At 37.4% G+C, this 22,354-nt stretch overlaps 4 protein-coding genes across 6 annotated transcripts; all 4 read right to left on the minus strand.

Moving 5' to 3' along the window:
- Window position 1: 1 nt before the first annotated feature.
- Window positions 2–4,083, minus strand: LOC110158305 (GTPase IMAP family member 7-like). Its single transcript, XM_020922760.2, has 2 exons — window positions 3,927–4,083; window positions 2–2,084 (listed from the first exon to the last, which is right to left on the minus strand). Exons 1-2 carry the CDS (start codon window positions 3,931–3,933, stop codon window positions 1,381–1,383), a joined length of 711 nt encoding a protein of 236 aa, XP_020778419.2. The 5' UTR covers window positions 3,934–4,083; the 3' UTR covers window positions 2–1,380.
- Window positions 4,084–7,047: 2,964 nt separating this feature from the next.
- LOC110158298 (GTPase IMAP family member 9-like) lies at window positions 7,048–9,293 on the minus strand. The gene is made up of 2 exons (XM_020922752.2): window positions 9,156–9,293; window positions 7,048–8,889 (listed from the first exon to the last, which is right to left on the minus strand). The coding sequence occupies exons 1-2, from the start codon at window positions 9,214–9,216 to the stop codon at window positions 7,967–7,969; spliced, it is 984 nt and encodes a 327-aa protein (XP_020778411.2). The 5' UTR covers window positions 9,217–9,293; the 3' UTR covers window positions 7,048–7,966.
- Window positions 9,294–12,743: 3,450 nt separating this feature from the next.
- LOC110158311 (GTPase IMAP family member 7-like) lies at window positions 12,744–15,329 on the minus strand. Of its 2 annotated transcripts, none has more exons than XM_055156091.1 (2): window positions 14,704–15,329; window positions 12,744–13,884 (listed from the first exon to the last, which is right to left on the minus strand). In XM_055156091.1, the coding sequence occupies exons 1-2, from the start codon at window positions 14,714–14,716 to the stop codon at window positions 13,085–13,087; spliced, it is 813 nt and encodes a 270-aa protein (XP_055012066.1). In that variant the 5' UTR covers window positions 14,717–15,329; the 3' UTR covers window positions 12,744–13,084. The 2 variants fall into 2 exon arrangements, with proteins under 2 accessions (XP_055012066.1, XP_020778424.1); XM_020922765.2 differs by having other exon boundaries at window positions 12,744–13,887; window positions 14,704–15,023.
- Window positions 15,330–15,983: 654 nt separating this feature from the next.
- On the minus strand, window positions 15,984–22,040 carry LOC110158290 (myeloid-associated differentiation marker homolog). Of its 2 annotated transcripts, XM_055156090.1 has the most exons (3): window positions 21,913–22,020; window positions 20,111–20,201; window positions 15,984–18,355 (listed from the first exon to the last, which is right to left on the minus strand). In XM_055156090.1, exon 3 carries the CDS (start codon window positions 18,245–18,247, stop codon window positions 17,396–17,398), a length of 852 nt encoding a protein of 283 aa, XP_055012065.1. In that variant the 5' UTR covers window positions 18,248–18,355; window positions 20,111–20,201; window positions 21,913–22,020; the 3' UTR covers window positions 15,984–17,395. The 2 variants fall into 2 exon arrangements, with proteins under 2 accessions (XP_055012065.1, XP_020778404.1); XM_020922745.2 differs by lacking the exon at window positions 20,111–20,201 and having other exon boundaries at window positions 21,913–22,040.
- Between the last annotated feature and the right edge of the window lie 314 nt (window positions 22,041–22,354).

Below are 22,354 nucleotides of genomic sequence, written 5' to 3' on the forward strand. Positions count from 1 at the left end.
ATAAATGCAAGACAGGTTTAATGCCACACTAAGAAACATTACAGGCAAAGCAATTAAGTCTCTATGGTGACAGATCCCCCATGCTAATTTTCACCAATGTTTTTTGTGAGACATTAATCATAGAACACATGCAAAGTTCACTGGTTCTTTTATTTGGTCATTTATTCATTTATTTTATTCAGAGGAAATAAAATCACTGTTGTTTTTTTTTTGTGATCAGGTTAAAAAAAAAAAAAAAAAAAAAAAAACATACTGAAAAACCTTAAATGATTAATGGAACATCAAATAATCACATTGACAACTTATCTGAGACATATCAATTACACAGACAGAATAAAACTGAATTTTACAAACCATAATGAATCTCTTTACAATGTGGTGTTTTATCCCCTCAGTCGGTTTGATAAAAATGACACTGTGATTCCATTTGTAATTTATATACTTTTTTGGGAAGCAATAACAATGACATAAGACTGAAATATGAACTGGTGAATTAACAGATGACTCTTGTGCATTGCAGAACACGTTTGTAGAGGTCTAAACTACAAGATTAGCTGTTTTTTTTTTTTGTATTTTATTTGTTTGAAGAGCTACAGATCGACTCTTGTGATGTTTAAGACATGTTATAATGCTTTTACCTCCTCAAAAACATACCTGGAGTTGTGTTTTGTTTCATTCACATGTGTTTGAGTAACTCTTTATTATTTAGTCTGTCTACATCTCCAGAGCTCAAGATGCTGTGTTCCACCTTGTGATGTCATGTAGTGGTAGTTTTCAAGTTAATAGCTCCTTTTACCTTTAGCTCAGTAGAGATTGGCAATTCCAGGCCTGAAATCATCCAGATGATTCAAGTAAAGGAGTCTGGAGTTTAAAAACACAGTGGAGCTCTTATTATATTACCACATGACATCATAAATATACAGGGTTTGTGTGTTAAACCTGTGTGAATGAAACAAAATACAACTCTGGGTATGCTTTTGGTAACATATATCAGTACACAGAAAAATATGGGTCCTTTAAATAATTTTAAGTTGTATTTTTGATCACGATAACTCTTGTCTGTCTTACATGGGCTGCGTCTTGTTGGAGTTAGACCACATGCTACTTTTGAGCACTGCTTCTATGGTTTCTATGATGTAATCTAAAGTAGTTTTTATCGGTGTCACTACTTCCTGTACCACCTCCACCACTGAAGGAACCAGCGCCTCATTTGCACCTGGGCCTGACCCTGACATCACTTTACCCCCTCTGAAAAAACTTACCATTTGAGCCATCAGAATATACGAGACAACGGAAAAACCAGCACCAATTAATATATATTTCAGATAGCGCGTTCGTTGCTGTGTTTGTATGAATTTTTGAAGGACTATTTGCTTTGCTTCATCTCTGCTCTCCTCCGCAGAAATTGCCTCTCAACTTGCGAATACGTTCTTGCTCTTTTCGAATATCGGCTTCCACTTGCTGTAACTTCGAATTAATGAAGAAGCCATTGTTGTTTTGTTGACACGTCATATCGATTGAACTGAGGATCTCTCTCCTTTGAAACGTGTTGCTTCGATATTCATTTTGCTTGGTGTTTTTCCAGTACTTGTTGTCAATCACATGGCAGCGTTTACCACATTTCCGGACCAATTCGCTCAGCCCTTTGCTCTGAGCCACGAACTCACCAATTTTCATCGTTTCGGGCAGCTGGTCTCCGTGAGTGAAGACTACCGTGGTGTATTTGAAAACCTCATCACCGAAATGCGTCTGAATTTGATCGACGATGGCTTGTTCTTGCTCTGTAAACTTCTCCACCAAAAGTACGAAAATAAAGGCGTGGGGTCCGGGCGAGCATTGGATCAAACAGCTAAATATCTCACACTGAATTTCGTCACTGGAGCGGTCGGTGTTGAAAATACCAGGGGTGTCAATCAATGTCAACTTCAGTCCGTTCACAGTTCTAGTTTGGGCCTGGGAGAATTTAGATCTAGAGTCACTGCTGTGGTTCACGTCGAAAGTTTGAGCTCCGAAAATGGTGTTGGCCAGGCTGCTTTTTCCACTGCCACTTTTGCCAATCAGGACAATTCTTCGAGTATTTGAGTCTAAAAAATAGATATTAAAAATGTGTATTAGGACTACCAGAAAAACAAACTGATTTTAGTTTAATGTAGGCCGTGTCTCCCATATTGCACAAAATTGACTCTTGTGAGCTTTAAATCATGTTATAATGTCGTTATCTTCTCAAAAACATACCTGGAGTTGTATTTTGTTTCATTCACACATGTCTGAGTAATATTTATTATTAATCTGTCTATATCTCCAAAGTTCAAAATGCTCTGTTCCATCTTGTGATGTCGTGAAGTGGTAGTTTCAGGTTAACATATACCTTTTAACTTTATCTTAAACGAGATTGGCAATTCCAGGGCTGAAATCATCTAAATGATTCCAATGAGGGGGTATGGGGTTTAAAAACACAGTGGAGTACTTCTTGTATTGCCACATGACATCACAAGGTGGAAGGAACAGAGAGTTTTCTGTTTGAAAGAAGAGCTAAGCACAAACACGCAGGGTTTGTGTGTTAAACATGAATGAAAGAAACAAAACACAACTCCAGGTATGTTTGTGATGAGGTAACATCATTATAACATGACTTAAAGCTCACAAGAGTCAATTTTGTGCAATATAGGACCTTTAAACCTGTACTTGTAAAGGAGTATATAATTATAGCCAAGTAATTGTAATTAGTAACATTTTCCAGGCCACATCTGTCTCTGTTCCTTTCTGTACCCACAAACACACACAACCACAGTGGATCTCCTGCTCTGATAGGGCAGAGATCAGAGAATATGCAGACTCTGTTTTAAAAGGACTGCATTAAGTTTTGTTTGAAAGCCTGATCTAAAATTGAATTATAAAGTAGACTATTTTTCATGCGTACTTTTAACTTTTACTTAAATACAGTTTCGGAAACAATGGGCGACTTGTAACTGAGTACATTATTAGCCAATTAACCGTACTTTTACTGAAGTACAAAATTGCACAGCCCCAAACATGGAAAATGTTATACCTATAAAAATAAGGAATAAGCAACAATACAAAGACTGTACTTTATATTACACTATAATCTAGTAAAAGTAAAATCACAAGACACGATTTCTCAATTTGAATCACTAAATATGAAGTCTGCGGTTTTACTGCCACAAAAGTGGTAGTACTCAATTACTTTTCAGAGCACTTATGGTAGTATACATTTACTCCTAATTGAGTAATATTTTCATTGAAGTCACAGTACTCCTACTTGAGTAAAGGTTTTGGTGACTCTTGTCTACAAGTGACAAAAGTTTCTTGCGCCACTTCTTCGATAAAATGTAGTTATGTATTAACTTCAAATCAGAAATCAATCAATGTTACAGTTACTCCTTACTCCTTCAGTTGTAGGTAAGAGAAGGCCTAGAAGTTATCCCAAATATATTTTACTCTTACCTGAGTCATTTCTTGGACCACGACTTTGTACTTCTTCTTTAGTAACATTATTTTGAAAGTAGCGTTACTCTTACTGAGTACAAGATTTGACTACCACCTCTGGTAAATGCGCATTACATAAGAGATGAGGTTATTATGTGTCATTATTATGAACATTAGGGGGAGTACGAACAACACAAAACAGTTGTGCACTAGAGGCTATAGCCACACGGGATAGGATTGTAAAAAGCGCATCGAGAAGCCCGCAAAACGTGCTAAAATACAGGCCTAAAAAACGCTCTGTGCAATGAACCAGCTACTTAGCCTACTAATTAATCCACTCCAATTAATTAAACTTTGCAGTGAGGATCGACTCGAGCTACGTGGGTAGATATGATAGGCTACTGTATGTAAACTATTCTTGAAGTTAGGAACAAAACACTGCAGCTATAAATCGGTTTTGGATAGATCAGAGGACTTACCCTCCATGTTTGTAGAATCTTTACGGAAGTGTCTGTACCCAGATAGGTGGTCGTGCGTCGGGCGTCTCCTGGCTCTGAGATCGGGCTCTTTTTGCTTTCACTTCTGTTTTACGGGAAGTGGGCGTGTTATAGTCAGAGCACGTCGCATGGCTACGCCTACGTTGTACTGGTCCTGTATATTCTGTCGCCTCCTCTTCCCAAGAAGCTATAATCAGACATAGCAAAACAATCATATGTATGCGTGATATGTGATTGTAATCTCCTGTGACATCCTAATTATGTTTTAGATTTTTTGTCAACAATTATAACGGAAAATACGGACTTAGGCTACTAATTTTCAAAATGATAGCCAAATCCTCCAGTTGTAGGCCTACCTTTGTCCAAAACAGGGATTTTTAAAGCATTTCTGTCAAAGACATTTTAAAGAATCTATTTATGAATGTAACCCTGCATCTCAAAGGGCATTCCAATAAAATAAAATAAATAAAATAAAATACAACAAAAGAATATGACTATACTTGCAAACATTTGTGTATTAAAAATAATACAAAAAAAATATTATTCCAACAATATTTTTATTATTTAAGCATAAAACACAACAATATCTAAAATTCCTCCAGAACCTTGATTTGCAGAACTACTTTCATGACTTCTTTGATGTTTGTTTTCATTTCCAACAAAAGTCATTTATCTGACTAATGCACAAAGCAACAAAAACATACAAGCTGGAATCCCAAAGTTTGTCCACGCAACAAATGAATTTGATATTTACAGAAATGTGTTACACTTACTATACTTTAAATTTTGCTTATTAATTATTATCAGATATGCAAATATAAGAGAAAAAACATGGCATAATCTTTAGAATAGAACATTTATTATGGTTGGAACCATGGGATCTTTAGATTGCCTTGATCTGAGACTCTTCCCCAGCCTAGTGTGCTTTTAAAACTACCATTCCAATGAAAACGGCGACACCAAGCACCACTGTGCCCAGACCTGATAAGATGGGCCAGAAAAATCAAAGGTGTTCTCTTTAACCTTCTTGAAGATGTCCTCGTCTGACAGTTAGACTTTCCCTGGTGCTGCTTTGATTTTCTTGTTTTGTTTTTGTGATAGTAATTCAGATTGTGGAAAGATTTCTCTCAATCTGTCTTTGTGGAAATTACTGTGATTTCTACCTGAGACCAGACCCCCACAGGAAAATATTGATTATGATTGATTACATTAATATAGTGAATAGTTTATCTTTTAGAAACACATTTTGTTTTGTAAATAAAACTCATTTGGTTTGTTAGAAAGACCCTTTAATGTAATTACTTCTGTTCCATTTTGCTTGCTAATCTTGTCAGGAAGTGAGAAATGCATGTGAATATGGATGCAAATCAGATCAAGCACATCTGGCCACACCTCAGTAGGAGTCATTACCTTCTCACTTTGAAATGTATGTCTTCTGGTCATCTCAGGCTATATAAACTTGGTGCTTTGTAGCATTCAGGGAAAATGGGGCAAGATGTGGTAGACATACTGCTGGTTAAAAGAGGCTGTTGGGCTCTGACAAGGGCAGGCCTAGGATCTGTGCATATCTGCTGTAACAAGAATAAACCTTGGTCTATATTCCAAAAACTCATTGGGCTTCACAAATGGATTAATTATTTATCTTCAAGAGATACATGATTTTTTCTATAGCAGTTTTATTTCATTTATTTTGTCAATTCACTTTTTCAAGGTTTGCATTTTTGTAGCAATCTCCCTTCATTCTTCTGCACAGTTTGGTCAATGGTCTTGAGCAGTTCTCTGATCTGGTGCAGCTTGTTCCTGTATGGATCCTGGCTGTTGTTCCAGTATTTATTATTAAAGTGGTGAAAGTGGTGAAATGTCCATCATAATAACTTTTCAGCTTTTCCTTTCTCATTGTAACGTCATTCAGAGGAGCTGAAGACTCCAAGATTTATAATTCTGCCATTTCTTGCACATTTTTCCTCAATATGATGATGTTTAAAAGCATTTGTAAGTTAGATGTGTATTTTGCGATATCTAGCCTATGTTTTAATAATTTAACTGGTTCATAATCACACCAAATCAGTAAATCTATGAGAGATGGATTGATATGTTTTTTCCCTAGCCATTGGCATTTGTTTAGAATCAATTTAGATTATTTTAACCAAATTATGTAAATTAAATTTACTATAAACTCACCCACACTACAAACCTATAGGAGAGCTGTGAAGTCCCTGTGCAACAAACAAAATATTGTTGGCCCATGTTGGAAATTTAAGGCTGAGGGTGATGTGCTACGTGTGATGTGATGTGATGTGTGTCACCAGTGAGAGGAGGATGGAGCGATTGACAGATTGAAACTTTATTTATTTATTTATTTTTTAATCTCTTAGACTCATATTTGATTGATTTATAACTTATGACAGTAGTTACAGGTATACAATATTTACAATATCTACAAAACATGATAGCAACTGCTATCACATCTCCTCAACCAGAGATTGGGTACAAAGCCCCAATAAGTTTCTGCTATGACCCAGTTCTGCTAGGGACAGGGGAAGTAACAAAATAACAAAGATGTAAAAATGGTAAAACTAAAGTTGTAATTTATTTAGAAGAATTGTTAAGGTAAAACTAATAAAAGGTGATATTTACAATAATTAACAAAAAGCGGCTCTAAACAGTAGCAAAATGCATGTAACTAAAAGTAAGCTAACAAAAACAGAATATATAAAATGACAAGAACAGAAAAACAAAACCAGGATATAAGGTGGTTACAATATACATCCTAAAAAAGCTATGTTTTTATTTTTTCATCATTATTGTCTCCTCTAAAATTATATACTGCATACTTTGAAATAACATTGTGCAGCAGAACGCCAAATGAGCAACATAGGAAATACAAAAACTGTGATGATTATAATATATTATTTAGTGCTGTCAAGAGATTTAAAAAATGGAGAGAATAATTAATTATGATCTGTAATTAATTGATCTAATTAATCTCTTTTTTAATCTCACCTAAAAATTGCTGAGAAAAGTCCTCAACTTTAGGTATTTTCATTTAAATTGATTGTTACATTATTATGGCAGATCAAAAGACTGATATATAACAAAAAAGTGACTTTATAAAGTAATTTATTGTTTAACAAATTTTAACAGATGCAGTCATTTACATTCCACTGTGTTCTTTTGTCAAACTCTAAATAATTAGAAAATAAAATGAAATAAAACATCAAGTTGGAGCCCTGCACCCGCGGGACCCGACACAAAGCAGTTCAGTGCAGGACACATTTTGAAAGCTCATTGCGGCGCGGATGGAACAAGATTGCACGATACAGGAGTGGGCGGGTGGGATGATAAACTGCAGTCCCGCAAACTAAATATGAGAGTAAAGTAAAATATACAAATGATTAATGTGAGCCTATTATACATCATTTGTGCTGGATATTTTATTTTGGCATTATTAAAACATTTTTAAGCAGCCTAAATTTGCAGATGTAGTCTAACCTTGCACACATTTTAGACAATTCCTTTCCGTTTCTCTGTGTTTGATAGAGTTTAAGAAAGAGAACGTCCCCATTAGGGATGGGCATTCAATGAAATTTTATTAATTGATCATCAGGAGAATTAACGATCAATTTTCGATCATTAACGTTTTTATATAATAAGTCTCGTCATTCTTATTACTATTAGTAATCTGCATAAATAAACTCAACTTTATAACATAAAAGCCATCAGCACTCTAGAGCCACATCAGCCAGTTTGATCATATAATGTGTTTAATGCAGCTTTGCGCAAGTCTTACCGAAACGAAGTTTAAAACTGCATGGCTAATTTTCATAAACTAAGTGGAGAAAAGAAAAAACACAAAAAAACCCAACAACACAAAAAAACTGATTTTATAATAAGGCAACTCACCTACAGAAACAGTAAAGTTAGAGATTAAAAATGAGATTAACGCGATTAAAAAACATAACGCACTAAATATGATTGTAATTAATTAATCAATCGCAATTAACGCAATAATTTGACACCCCTCAGTCTAATTTGTGATATTTATTGTTACAGAACATCATATTTGAAAGAAGATCTTTAGCTTCATGCCACACTGCCTCTGCTGCTTCTTTTGGGGTTTCTGCTTCTTCAGCTGCTTTATATCCTCTGTATCCTCCATATGCTGCACCCACAACACCCCCCACGGCAGCACCAGTGGCTAATGCAGCCTTTGTTCCAAGTGCATTTCTTGCTTTAAGAACCATCAGCACCATGGCAGGTATGCCCAGTAAAGCTCCTAACAAGATGCCTGTGGAAACACCTGCCAGTGTGACCAGGAAACTTTTATCAGCTGCAACATTTTTCAGCACCTCATTGGTGTAGTATGTCCCTCCGTTCTTCTGCACAGTTTGGTCAATGGTCTTGAGCAGCTCTTTGACCTGGTGCTGGTTGTTCCTGTATGGATCCTGGTCGGTGTTCCAGTATTTATTATCAAACACATGACAGCGACCTCCACATTTCTCAACCAGGGTGCTCAATGCTTCATTGTCTTTGACCCATTCCTTTATTGTAACCCCCTCTTCCAGCTGGTCACCATGAGTGAAGACCAGTGTGGTGTATTTGAGTGCCTCCTCAGAGAAGTACTTGAGCATGAGATCCACCACAGCCTGCTCCTGTTTGGTGTACACCTCCACTTTAAGCACCAGCAGAAAAGCGTGAGGTCCAGGGGCACACAGCTCTATACACCTGAGGAGCTCAGGGCTCAGATCACTGCTTTGTGGGTCTGTGTCAAATAAACCTGGTGTATCGATCAGTTTTATTTCACTATTTTTGGTTAATTCCTCACAGAATTTTGTCCCAGATTTGGAAGAAACGTTAACCTTAAATTTCTTTTCTCCCAAAATTGTATTTCCCAGGCTGCTTTTTCCTGATCCAGTTTTTCCCAAAAGCACAATACTCCTCATTTCTAAAAAAAAAAAAAAGATTTATATTATAATCTTAAATTATTTTTTTGTGTATGTAAGTGAACAATAAAAACCCTATAATGAAGGACAAAACCAATCATTTAGTAAAAAAGAAAGAAAGAAAAGGGAAAAAAAACACCTATACATTTCCTTTAGATTTGGGTATGTCAACACTATTTAAACCAAGTGTTTGGGAGAGGACTTATGTCCTGTCTCTCATGAAGCACAGATAAATCAGAGAGCAGATTCAAATATTGTTTAAACTTACCCTCCATTTTGTGTAGAGCACTTCTCTTTCGTGTCTGTGGCATGAAAGACAATGAGTACATTTTACTTTCTCTTTTGTATCTCACAAGACTTTTAAAGGCACACACACCAGTAACACAGATAGGTACCAAACATGCACGTCTTCCTGTTCTTTGTGTGGTGTGTGTGAGTCACATGTGATACAGGTTTTGTGAAAACATTTCATTAAAAGAAACATCAGTGTAAAAGTTGCAAAGCATTAGTTATATGTTATACAATGCAATCTGACATTGTATTGTATAACATTGAGCACATTATTCACATTTATCAAGGAAAACTCTCTTTACATTCTTCATCAGTTGTCAAAGTTTTCATGAATTACAATTGACAGATTTAATCTGACAATATATTCCTTCTCAGAACTACTTTCTATTGCATGATGTTTGTGTTTTTCCAAGAAGTGACTGGAGGAGATGGTTTTATTATGATGCTGCCAGTCACAACACTTTTTGATGATGATCAAAGTGAATTGAACAATGAAACACAATTTGAACCAGGATATTCATTACACACTACTGTTTGTTGAGTATAATGATTTGATAAAGTTGATGGTCTAGTGCTGTAATTAGACTTCTAGCACATAATGCAACACATGACAAAAATCTAATTAAACATCTAACTGAATATTTACAGTGCTATACAGTGCTAACCTGGCTCAAGCCTAATTTATATGTACTGCTATATGTGTCAATCTAAATTGAGTTCTTCACATGATCAATTCTGGATGACTCTCGCTGAAAGCGACCAGAAAACGCAGAACCTCATGGCGATTATGTAAATCTGATTGGTCTAAGTGTCTTCCCTGTTCAAAAATGCACCAGACACTTCCCCCTGCCTGCAATAGTCCGTACTGAATCCAAAATAGGCTGAAGTCTTCATGTTTGTTTTGGTTTGTTTGAGCACTTCACCTCTGACTTCCACACAAACTTCAGTGATTGATCGCCCACCACCATCATGCCAGGGGGCCTAGATGGATTCTCATGAGTTTTTCACAAATATTGTGAGTATCCATTGTGTTATGCAAGGTTAACACAGTGCAGCATTTAAAAAATATATATTTTATGTACACAAACTGCAGAGAATATTGTAGCTCTTATTTTTTTCAATGTGCCCAGTATAAAAGATGATCTCCTTTTACTGTCTCAGTTAATCCTTCTTTGATACAAGAGCAGTTTGAAATCCTTTTTATGTTTATCAGGGCACACTTCTCTTTATTATTACAGATCATAAAATGTCTGTATTTTGATGTTTGCTGTTTGTTTTTTATCTATTCAGATAAGGCACCTGTCCCCCAGAAGACACAATCTGAGTGACTAGAGAATGTAACCAGCCTAGCAGAAGGTTAATACTTTTGTATACATTTCGCATAAAAACAAAAACAAAAGACAGTCCCATAAAGCAGGTATCAATGTATCTGTAGCATTTTGACATTTCCAACATAGATCATTTTTGCTAATACCCATTATATCTAAAATGTCATTGTGTAGGTTGTGCAATGACAATAAAGGCATACCTGGTACTGATAGAGAGAAGATAATACATAGTGAGAATTTTGTATTGGATAAATATAGCTTGCACTTCACTGACATACCCCTTATTGTTTGCAAGAACTGAGTCTGACATACTTGAGATCCCCAAACATTTTGTGTTGTTTTCAGCACCAGGAGGTCCACATCCATCATTGCAGGTCCTCTTACTTAAGATGTCCCCCAAGGTTCAGTTCTCTGCCCCCTCCTCTTTATACTCTGCCTTCTATCACATTCTGAACATCGCTCGCCTCCTCCCATCTCGCTACCCACCAACTGCAGAAACTCTCATCCACTCTTTATGCTCTATGCTATGCATTTATCAACTCCCACCTTGACTACTGCAATTGCTTGCTCAATACCCTCCAAACTCCTCAGTAGACTCGAGTACATTCAGAACTCTGCTGTCCACCTCCTCACCTGCACTTCCTCCTGTGAACACATCATCCCTGTCCTCAGAGATCTCCACTGGTTCCCCATCCCTCAGAGCATCCAATTCATGCTGCTCACCACTGTGAGCTCCTCCACCACCACACCCGTGCCCTCCGATCAACTAACACCAACCTCTTCTCCCACCAGTACTAAAAATAAGACTTTGGGGGATAAGGAATTCTCTGCTGCTAATCCCACCCTTTGCTCCAAATCAATACACATCAGAAATTCATCCACACTCATCTTCTTCAAAAAAGCCCTTTTCAATGCTTTATTAAGGCTAATTAAGGTGTAGTTATTATAAAGTGGTACTGTGATTTGCAGCATGATAGTTGATATTTTGAAAAACAATGGCCAATAGCTTTTTCACTTACATTCCCCTTTTATCATATCATTATTACATTGTGAAAAAACAAATTTATGACACTGATTAATACAGATTTCCAGAGTTTAAAATTAAGACACATTTGGGAAAATCTTGTATGTATTTTCTTTACAACAAAAACTTATGGCATGATGATATCTTACAACTTACCAATCAATACCAATTACATCTTTGGAGGTATTATTCCTGATCACATATACATAATAACATTAAAACGGCACAGTAAATTTTCTCTCATTGTTCGAGCTGAGGTCTCTTCCTGTTCATCAAAGTTTGTAAAGTCCTGAGGTTCAAGAAATGTAATAGCTTCCCCTAGCGGTGCCTTTATAGCTAGTTTAGAGTCTCAGGTAATGAGGAGTAAATTAAGTATAATAATGTCCATAAATCTGATTCTTTGTGAAGAGGACTGTAGGAGACGTCTCACCTCCACCACCTCTCAGCAGTCTGTTGGTGTAGCATCTCCCTCCATTCTTCTGCTTTGGTTTTGAGTATTAGACTTTTTTATTTCAAATCAATTATGGTTCTCATACAACCTATTTACACGTATGATCTTATTTTCTATGCAGCACTGGAGTCACCTGCTTGCTGATTGTAAGACTACACTTTTATGTAAACATTCTAATATAAAGTGTGAATTGCTAAATGCCCATGTCTTTAATAAATGGTCCTAGATCTGACTTAAAATTTCTCTATTTTTCTCAAAATGGAAAATACAACAGTGTATTTTTACAGTGGTGAAATGTCCATCATCATAATAACTTTTTGACTTTTCCTTTCTCAGCGTAGCATCCTTCCAAATCTTGGAACAAGACTCCAAGATTAATGATTCTACCATTTCTAGCACATTTTTCCTCAATATAACATTCTTTAAAAGCATTTTAAATTAGCCTGTTATAATAATTAAACTGGTTCATAATTGCACCAAATCGGTAAATCTATGAGAGATGGATTGATATGTTTTTTCCTAGCATTAGCATTTGTTTAAAATCAGTTTAGATTATTTTAACCAACTTATGTAAATTCAATTTACTATAAACTCACCCACACTACAAACCTATAGGAGAGCTGTGAAGTTCCTGTGCAGCAAACAAAATGTTGGCCCCTGCTGGAAATTTAAGGCCGAGGGTGATGTGCTAAAAATGCATTCACCCGTATGTTGACCTGTTTATCTACATGAAACAATAATTATATTAAAATGTGAAAAATGTGTCCTCAATCACTCAGACTTTATTTGTTTGTTGCTGTAGCAGTAACAACTGAACCAAATATTTTCTGTGCACTAACATATCCAAAACCAAGTCAAAGTCCTATACAAAGCAATGTATTAAAAGTGTATAAAATGATCTGTGAAATAGGCCACACCATTCGCACCATAAATCCCAAACAATGTGACACCATTTCAAATGAACAGTGAAAAAGAGAAGAAACTATTCTCTGTGTCTTGGAGACACAGCTATGATGATGATCTGAAAGACAAATCTGAGCAATACTCCAGTTTTTCTTTTTTTTTCTTTTTTTTTTCTTTTTACCCAAACATAAACGTCTTCCCTAGCGTAACTTAAGAAATCCCACAATTCCCAGGAGTGCTCCCACCCCACCAACCATTAAGGGCCAGAAAAATGAAAAGGTGTTTTCTCTGGCCATTTCCTCGACCTGCTGCTCAGACAGGCTGGCGTTCTGTGGTGCTGATTTTATTATCATTTTCTCTTGTTGTAGTTTTTCTTTCATTTTTTCAAGGTTCTCATTGGTGTAGCATCTTCCTCCATTCTTTTGCACAGTTTGGTCAATGGTCTTGAGCAGCTCTCTGACCTGGTACTGGTTGTTCCTGTATAGATCACTGCTGTTGTTCCAGTATTTATTATCAAACACATGACAGCGACCTCCACATTTCAGAACCAGGGTGCTCAGGGCTTCATTATCTATGGCCCATTCCATTATAGTGACCCCCTCTTCCAGCTGATCACCTTGAGTGAAGACCAGGGTGGTGTATTTGAGAGCCTCTTCTGAGAAGTTTTTACTGATAACTTCAGCCACAGACAGCTCCTGTTTGGTGAACCTCTCCACTTTGAGCACCAGCAGAAAGGCGTGGACTCCTTCTGCACACTCAATCATGCAATTAAGAGTCTCCTTTTTTAAATCAGGGGCATTTGAATCGGTATCAAAAAGTCCAGGAGTATCGATTAGCTGCACATTTCTTCCATGCACTGTTTTGATCTCAGACTGACACATCACTGTTCCAGATGTGGAGGAGTGACAGACTTTAAACAAACTACCATCTTCAAGTATAGTGTTGGCCAGGCTGCTCTTGCCAGCTCCAGTCTTACCCAGAAGCACAATCCTCCTGTCTGCTGCTGTTGGGAAAAATATAGAAAATTACATTATTTTGGTACTTGACTTGAATCCTTGCTGTATCAGTATTGAGTAACAACAGAAATAGACACCTTAAGATTCCAGATTAATGTTAATAAAAGTAACTTTATATTTTACTAAAATCTCTCTGATGCACTTTTTTGATTGATTGATTTCAAACTTATGACAGTAGTTATAAGTATACAGTATTTACAAAATATAACATAATAGGTTTGTTTTGTTTTTTCACATAGTTATTAATCAAATCAAATCAAATTTTATTTATAGAACGCTTTTCATCCAAAAATGCAACACAAAGTGCAAACATGCACATGCCTCCTTATTCACAACACAATAACATAACATAGCTCAAAAGGGAGTGGGAAGCTGAGGAGTGGCTCATTTTACCTGAACACTGCTCTTCTCCAAACCTCTATGACCCCAACAATTACATTTTACTTCCTTCAGTTTCAAATATAAGCAAGTAGTAATTAAATAGTCCTTAGTACTAATATAACACAATTCAATACCAAACATTACCTAAAACTATTGTCCCAAGTGATTTACCAAAAAGTGACTTCCCCCTACTTACAGCACACAAAAGCACATTAATATTCTTTAAATGTTGAATTTAATGACTATTTAGATATAATTTTAATACACTAAGCACAACATTAGCTGTGTCAAAACAGCACACTTTAAGCTCCTTTTTTAGGGTTTTTGAAAATGGATGTAGCATGCTAAATTTGAAGATATTTAGTGTATGTTTTATCACTTGTATATAGAGGAAATGTCATAAACTCCTTGAAGTAACTCACCTGCAGTTGCCATTGGAGCTTTGGTTCTCGGGGTGCTGAGTCTTGTCTCTCTCTGTGGCACCAGTGCACTGACAGTTTACTTTCAGTTTCCTGTTCTATTAAACCTTGTTTTCAGGAAATGCATATAACAGGTTTCTCATCTCTTATGAGAGCCCCATGTTAATGGTCATTACTTCAATTAATTATTATTTTTTCAATACAAAATGGTGTTTGATTTGCCATATCTATCTATATATCTATATCTATATATAATATATATTATATACACACACACAAACACACTTATCCACTGAGAGTGGATTTAAAGAAACACAAAAGACTACACTTTAAAGTCAACTAAGGCTACTCTAGACCGTGTATTCTCGCAGTATGCTGCGTGGGCCACCCCTCTATACCACAACTAAAATCAGGACTACACCAGAAATAAAACTCGGACTAAACCAGGACTGAATTCAGGACTAAAACCAGGTCTAAACCTGGTCTAAACCAGGATTTAACCAGGACTAAACCATGCGACGAGGACCGTGTCTCCTCCCATACGCCGGCGCGCACGGTGCCTCCTTCCGTGCACCGTGTTTCCTGCACCGCCAGTTTGTGAAAATATTGTCCCAAAAAGAGCGCCGCCGCAACTTAATAATCACCTTGTGTGTCGGAATGGCAGAATGCTGGGGAAAAAAAGCTAAAGTGCCACCACTCCGACCAAGGAAAACAAAATATCGGAATACAGGGTCGTTTAAAAACAAATGGAAATGTCGCCACTCCCACAATTAGATGGCAATGTCGGAGTGGCGGTATATTAGAATGGCAGCATCTAAACTCCAGAGCATTGGAGAAACATTGCTACTCTATTACATTGCTATTTTGCTCGAGACCATGCGCTTAATATAAGGCCCAGACACGTGCCGACATTGATACAGTATTGTTGTTATTGAAAATCATAATTGCCAGGAACACAAAAGATACTTTTACTTCAAAGGCATGTGTGGAGTAGGGCAGGCGGATGGGCTGTCTTTACCTGCTCTGAGAGGAGGCTCACTTTCACCCAATGTGAAAACCCCTGATTTATGGAATTACCTCTATGTCACATGTGCTGCAAGTGTCCAGTCAGGAAATAAAATAATAATATTCCTCGGAATTAAAAAGCTAAGCAAATCTTGGCACTTTTTAAAAAAAATCTTAAATACAGTTGTGTTAACTGTTTTAGCTGAGTAGTCTAGTAGTCTAACCTGTCATGCACAATATCACTGTGTTTGGCATACAAAATAAAGGAAGAACTAAACTGTACAGAAGCCTTTTATTTTTTTAAAGCCACCTTATGACAAAGAATCTGTGTACTTTAACTTGACAAACATTATTTTAAAAAAAAAAAGTGCTTTAAAGATGCACTATGTAACTTTTCTGGTGAAAGTCTGTATCCAAACTTATCTTTTAGGAGCTATAGTATTACAGTTGTTTTTATTTCTGTAAAAAATACCTTAAAAATGAATTTGTTTAGCTTGCAGACTCACCTTTCCATAGATCAGAACTTGGAGGGATCACTTGTTTCTGTTTCCTACGTAGATCATTTTAATGCTATACCGTGGAATATTACAGATAAAGCAAAGATAATAATCATATAATATCGATAATATCTATGGAGACAAGCAGGTGGTGGACCCTCCATAGAAAAGTTACATAGTGCATCTTTAAGGTTGTTGCCTGGGATCCACACTTCTCCAATAGTTTACAAAGATGTGAGTCTGGTCACCAGTAAACCTCCCAGTTTTCAAATGGGAGTGATTGACAGGTGGGTTGGCCAATCATATCAGATCAGAATCTTTTATCAAAACAAATATAGCTGCTTAAACAACATCACAGGGGACTGAAAAACACTGTGACTTTCTGCAGAATGAGGGAAGCACTAAACTAAACATTTTGCACATGCCCAGTAGCGCACACATGCAAACGTTTTGCAGTGGTCCAAAGTTATTCCTCATTTACCCTATGCATTCTGAGCTAATTATTCACCACAATGAGTTTATAAGTGCTTTTCACAACCCTAAGAGACTTGAGTGTAGTTTTGGCATCACAGTAAAGCAAACAACAACTAACATGCTAACACACACTTCCTGATTATCAACTTCTCTTATTATTTTGACCTTAAGAGCTGCTTATACAGTATACCAGTATTGGGACAAATACACTGGAAAAAACACCAGGCTCATATTATGTTGTTTTCTTATCACAATCATACCTGGAGTTGTGTTTTGTTTCATTCACATGTTTAACACACAAACGCTGCATATTTAGGCTGAGCATAAAGCATAAAGCACCCTTTTTCATGTTCTGATGTCATGTGGTAATACAGGAAGAGCTTCACTGTGTTTTGGAATTTCCAATCTCTACAGAAGGTAAAATGAGCCGTTAACTTATAAACTACCGTTTCATGACATCACAAGGTGGAACAGAACATTCTGAGCTTTTGAGATGTAGACAGACTAATAATACAAGATTACACATACGTTTAAATGAAACAAAACACAACTCCAGGTATGTTTTGTTGAGGTCAATTTGTGTCATATAGGACCTTTAAATAATTATACAGTGTTTGCTATTTGATAATTGCATTTAAGAGACCACATCATATCATTATCGTAACAAGGCACTTTTAATGATTTTTGTGCAGGTTGAATTGATTGCACTATTTCAGGTTTCAGGTTCTAACAAAAACCAGCCTGGCGGAGTAGGCGAGGTCAGCGAGATAAAGCAGGAAGTTGAGACCAGTGAGCACAGACACAGTGATCAGCTTGGACCTGTCCAAAAAGTACTGCCTCTGGTTCTCCTTACCAAACTGAAACACTGGCCAAATTATGGTTGCTGACAAATACATGACAACAGCTAGCATCCCGTAGATGGACAGAAACTTCGAAAACGGTATTGGAAGCCACCCGGTGCACTCGCCAATGCATAGCACAACTATCCCCATGGAGAGGATGAAGCAGATGCAGTATACAGCCATGCACCATTCCAGCCCGGCATGGTGATTATACGATACAGGGTGACTGACGAGAACGAAAATTACACAAGCGACAAAAGTTTGGCAAACTTTGAGCAGTCCTGGAGCGGTGGCCATGTAGCCGGTCACCTCTCCTGGTCTGGCTTTGGATACGCTAACCTCGCCCATGTACGCTACCGCAGCCAGGCAAGAGAAGACGGTCGAAACAATACGATGGTCTCTCTTTTTGCCGTAGGTATTTCTGCCTAAAAAGTATAAAGGGAAAACAATGGACGCACAGAGGCAGAGGAGCGCAGCATAGCAGGCAACTGTGATGGGGAAGTTGGTCCAGGAGACAGGGACACGGGCCTGGAGACCGAAAAGTTCCACGAGGAGGACGAGGAGGGTGCAGGCGAAGCTGAAGGCCCAACAGAAGATGCACCAGTCAGCCATACTCTCATGGTACAGCTCTGCCCCACTGCCGGCCACGCTGAAGGCAATGCAGGTGAAGAGCAACGCTGCCACTCGGAACCACAGCAGCTGAGAGGTGGGGAGGTTCACCAGAGGCATGATGGGATACTTTGGTCCACCAGGTATAGAGAGAGGAAGTCCGAAAATAAAGTCAAATGGTGTCAGTCAAAGGATGTGTTTCGAATGTGGCCAGAGTTTTGTCACATTCTGCAAAAGATATAAAAATAAATTCAGTTCAACAGTGACAGTGCAATAGTTTCAATAGTGGGATGCATGTTTATTGTGTTGTGATAGTGCTCTGAAGGGGGAGTGACTTTGAGTGGAGAGCAAAGGGAAGGGAGTCTCAGAGTGAAAATACGTTAATACGTTGTTTTCGGTCAATAGAGCATTTCAGAATAATGTGTTAGCTGTTAATACTCCGCAGAAGTAAAAATTACCCCTCTTTAATAAACTATTCACCATGTCTCAGTGTTTGTTCATAATTTATAAAGGCTAATTAAGGTGTGGTTTAGTCGCGGAGGCAGCAGTCTGAGCAAGGAGGCCCAAATTTCCCTTTCCACACACACTTCCTCTAGCTCTTCCGGGGGAACTCCGGGTGTTCCCAGGCTAGCAGAGAAACATAGTTCCTCCAGTGTGTCTTGGGTCTTGCCTGGGACCCGGTGGGACATGCCCAGAACACCTCTCCGGGGAGGTGTCCGGGAGGGATCCAGAACAAGTGCCCGAGCACCCTCAACTGGCTCCTCTTGACATGGAGGAACAACGGCTTTACTCAGAGCTCCTCCTGTGTGACTGACATCCTCACCCTATCTCTATCTATCTTTATCTGTGGCTCAGTCATGGATAAATCAGAAGAAAATGGGTGGATGGATAAGGTGTAGTTATTATAAAGTTGTAACGAGGATTGTGGCATGAATTGATACTTTGAAAAACAATAGCCAATTGCTTTTTCACTTACATCCCCATTTTATCATATAATTACTACACTATCAATAAACTAGTATATTAATTGTAACATTGATTAGTCCAGATTTCCAGAATTAAAATTTAAAACAGATTGGGGAAAATCATTCACGTATTTTCTTTACAACAAAACAACAAAAACACAAAAGATGACACAGATTAACAAAAAAATCTATTTCAATTTGTTATATGTTATAGAATTACTTATAATTTTAGCAGCTGAATAAAATACTATTACTTATGTCATGATGGCATCTTACGTCTTTTTGGAAGTGTTATGGTGTTAACCATGCATATATAGAGAGTAAATTATCTCGCATTGTTTGCGCTGAGGTGTGGATCTGTTCATCAAAGGAAATAATGTTTGAGGCTTGGAAAGTCCACAGGTTTAAGAAGCACAATGACGCCCCTTAGTGGTGAATATATGCCTCTTGTAGAGTCTCCCGAAAAAAGTCATAGAGCTGCATATCAGAGTAAAGAGAAGCCTTTCATAACACTTGAAAGTTCACTGACACCAAATTGCATTTAAACACTTGTCAGCAACATAAGTAAAAGATAAAGTTTTAATGTGTCGTATATGCATTTTTATTAAAGCCACAGCATGTAATTTTTAACTAAAAGTAGACTAAAAGCATGAATTTTGGTTGGAATTTTTTATTTTTTTTTATTGCACTGAAAAACTGTCCTTTCTCTGAGTGGGCTAGCATGTCCACAAACCTGACTCTTATTTGGCCTGGAGGATGGTCTCTTCCTGCTTTTACCATGGAAATGTTCTTCCTCCAAATATAATTCCACAGTATTGAGTAAAACTTATCTATCTCCATGGAGAATGTTCCAAAGTTTGGTTTTAGGTTTTGTTTTTTTGGTTCGTGCAGGTGACATGCCATCTTCAGAAAGTTACCTTTAAAATTCAAAGTATATATAGTCTTTACCCTATTGTTTTTACAGCAAATGACCAACCCCATCTCAAAGGTTTGTAAATGACATTGTGTCTCTCATTACCTCTGATTTGATTTGAGGCCCTCTCTGCTGTGGAGAGGAAGACGCATTGAAACCGGAAACATGCACAGCTAATGGCATGCACACACAGGAACTGCAATCATAGAATCATTACTACAATATTACAGGTTCAGTCGACTGCAAATAGAGTACCAGAATCTATCACATTATTTGCAGCATCTACTTTATGTTCTATTTCACTACATCCATAAATGTCCTTTTTGGTATTTGGTGTATAGACAGAAGTACGTAGTACTCAGTTACCATTTATTTGAGTAACTTTTTAAATAAATTGTACTTTTCAGAGTACTTTTCTTGCAGCATACTTTTACCCCTACTTGATTCATATTTTTACTGAAGTAACAATACACTTACTTGAGTAAAAGTTTTAGTTACACTTTCTGTGAGTAAGTCTTCAAGTGACAGTATCTTTTTGTTAACAATATGAAATGATGTGAACATTTGTGTTTCTTTCACTGCTCCTTCAGATATGATTTCGTTTTACATTTAGTTACATTAACTTCAAATTATAAATCAAATGTTATGTACCAACAGTTGCTCTTCAAGTTACTCTTACTTGAGTAGAATATTTTTTTACTCTACTATGTGTAATTCCTTGGACCACTACATTGTACTTCCACTTGACTAATATCATTTTGAAGTAACGGTACTCTTAAATGAGTACAAGTTTGGCAACTGTATCCACCCCTGTCTATAGGCTACCTCATACTCATCAAACTCAGCATCCTTTGGCTATAAATTACATTTCTGTAGTTTCTGTTTCTGCCAAGCAACAGGGGTAACAATGTTTAGTATGCATATTGAGAGCCAAAATAGAAATGTATAAAAAGTAACCCAATGTGGCAAGATAACTGGGTGTAATACTCTGCTATTCATGTTTTATAGGTAATAAGGTTACCTAGTTGAATCAATACCACTGAAACAGATCTATATGAAACACAGTGTGTGGTGAACGTGGTAGGAGTTTATCTAGAATTCAGTGATGACAGGAAGCAGATTGGTAAGCCCTTGTGGTTTTAACACAACCAAAAACCAAGTCTCTACACAAGCTGAACATTTGTACTCATAACAAAATTTAACTGAACTATGTATTGTTATAAGTTTGTGCATGAATCCGATAATACATTTCAACAATTCAAGCTAAATTATACATAGCCATCCAATATTGCCAAGCAGAGGTTGGTAGAGTAGCCAAAAATTGTACTCAAGTAAGAGTAATGTTACTTCAAAATAATATTACTCATGTAAAAGTACGAAGTAGTGGTACAAGAATTAACTCAAGTAAGAGTAAAAAAGTATTTGGGAAAACTACTAGTGAAGTAAGAGTAACTGTTAGGGCGTAACATCTTATATATAATTTGACGTTAGCGTAATGGTCAAAGCAAAGTGACCAAAACTTTTACTCAAGTAAGAGTACTGTTATTTCAATAAAAATATAACACAAGTAGAAGTAAAAGCACGTTGCTAGAAAAGTACTCAGAAAAGTACAATTCCTTTAAAAGTTAATGTGCACTACCCACATCTGCGGATAGCCTACCCCTTTTCAATCATTCAAAATAGAAACTGTCCGTAAATCTAAATGCAAAAATATTACAAAGCAGTTCGCGCATAACGTTAGTAAAGTCACAATATGCGCAATTAGTTCGACATCCGTGCACATAGCGGGCATACCGCGCCCACCTCTCTCCCTCTTGTTCCCAAAATAAACCATGACAAAGGCCAGACAATCCTGAGTAATTGAACTGTATTCTGAGAGGGAAGAAACAGTAGTAAATGAGATTTACCTAAACTCGGCGTTATGTTTTTCGATTCGAGTTTCTCTTCTGTCGCAAGAGGCGTGCGTCTACAAGTTCCTGAAACGTGAGTTAAATTGGCGACGCATCTCTCATCCTCCTCCACAGTTCAGAGCCCCACGCCCCGCTCCGGCCATATTTGGTAAAATGTGGAAACTCTCCGAGAGAGAGAGAGAGAGAGAGAGAGAGAGAGAGAGAGAGAGAGAGAGAGAGAGAGAGAGAAACGAGGGGGTCAAAGTGAGGGGGGGATTGAGGGAGAGAGAGAAAGAGTGTGCGAGAGATGGGAAAGGTGAAAGAAAGAGAAACAGAGGGAGAAGGAGGAAGGAGACAAAAGGAGAGAGAGGGGAGAAAGAGAGGGTGAGAGACAGAGAGGGGAGAGAAAGGAAAGAAAAGGAGAGAGGGGTTACGAGAGAGAGGGAGAGACAGAGAGAGA

Source organism: Boleophthalmus pectinirostris, unplaced genomic scaffold (assembly GCF_026225935.1).
Source record: "Boleophthalmus pectinirostris isolate CB_2022bp ecotype Guang Dong unplaced genomic scaffold, ASM2622593v1 HiC_scaffold_20, whole genome shotgun sequence".
NCBI classification, from domain to species: Eukaryota; Metazoa; Chordata; class Actinopteri; order Gobiiformes; family Gobiidae; genus Boleophthalmus; species Boleophthalmus pectinirostris.

What these genes read in the sequence shown, in the direction of transcription:
- LOC110158298 (XM_020922752.2), bottom strand. Translation starts at nt 9,216, where the DNA reads ATGTACTCATTGTCTTTCATGCCACAGACACGAAAGAGAAGTGCTCTA. An exon ending in TGCTCTACACAAAATGGAGG is followed by an intron (nt 8,890 to 9,155) that starts GTAAGTTTAAAC and finishes TTTTTTTTTTAG; the next exon opens with AAATGAGGAGTATTGTGCTT.
- LOC110158290 (XM_020922745.2), bottom strand. Translation starts at nt 18,247, where the DNA reads ATGCCTCTGGTGAACCTCCCCACCTCTCAGCTGCTGTGGTTCCGAGTG.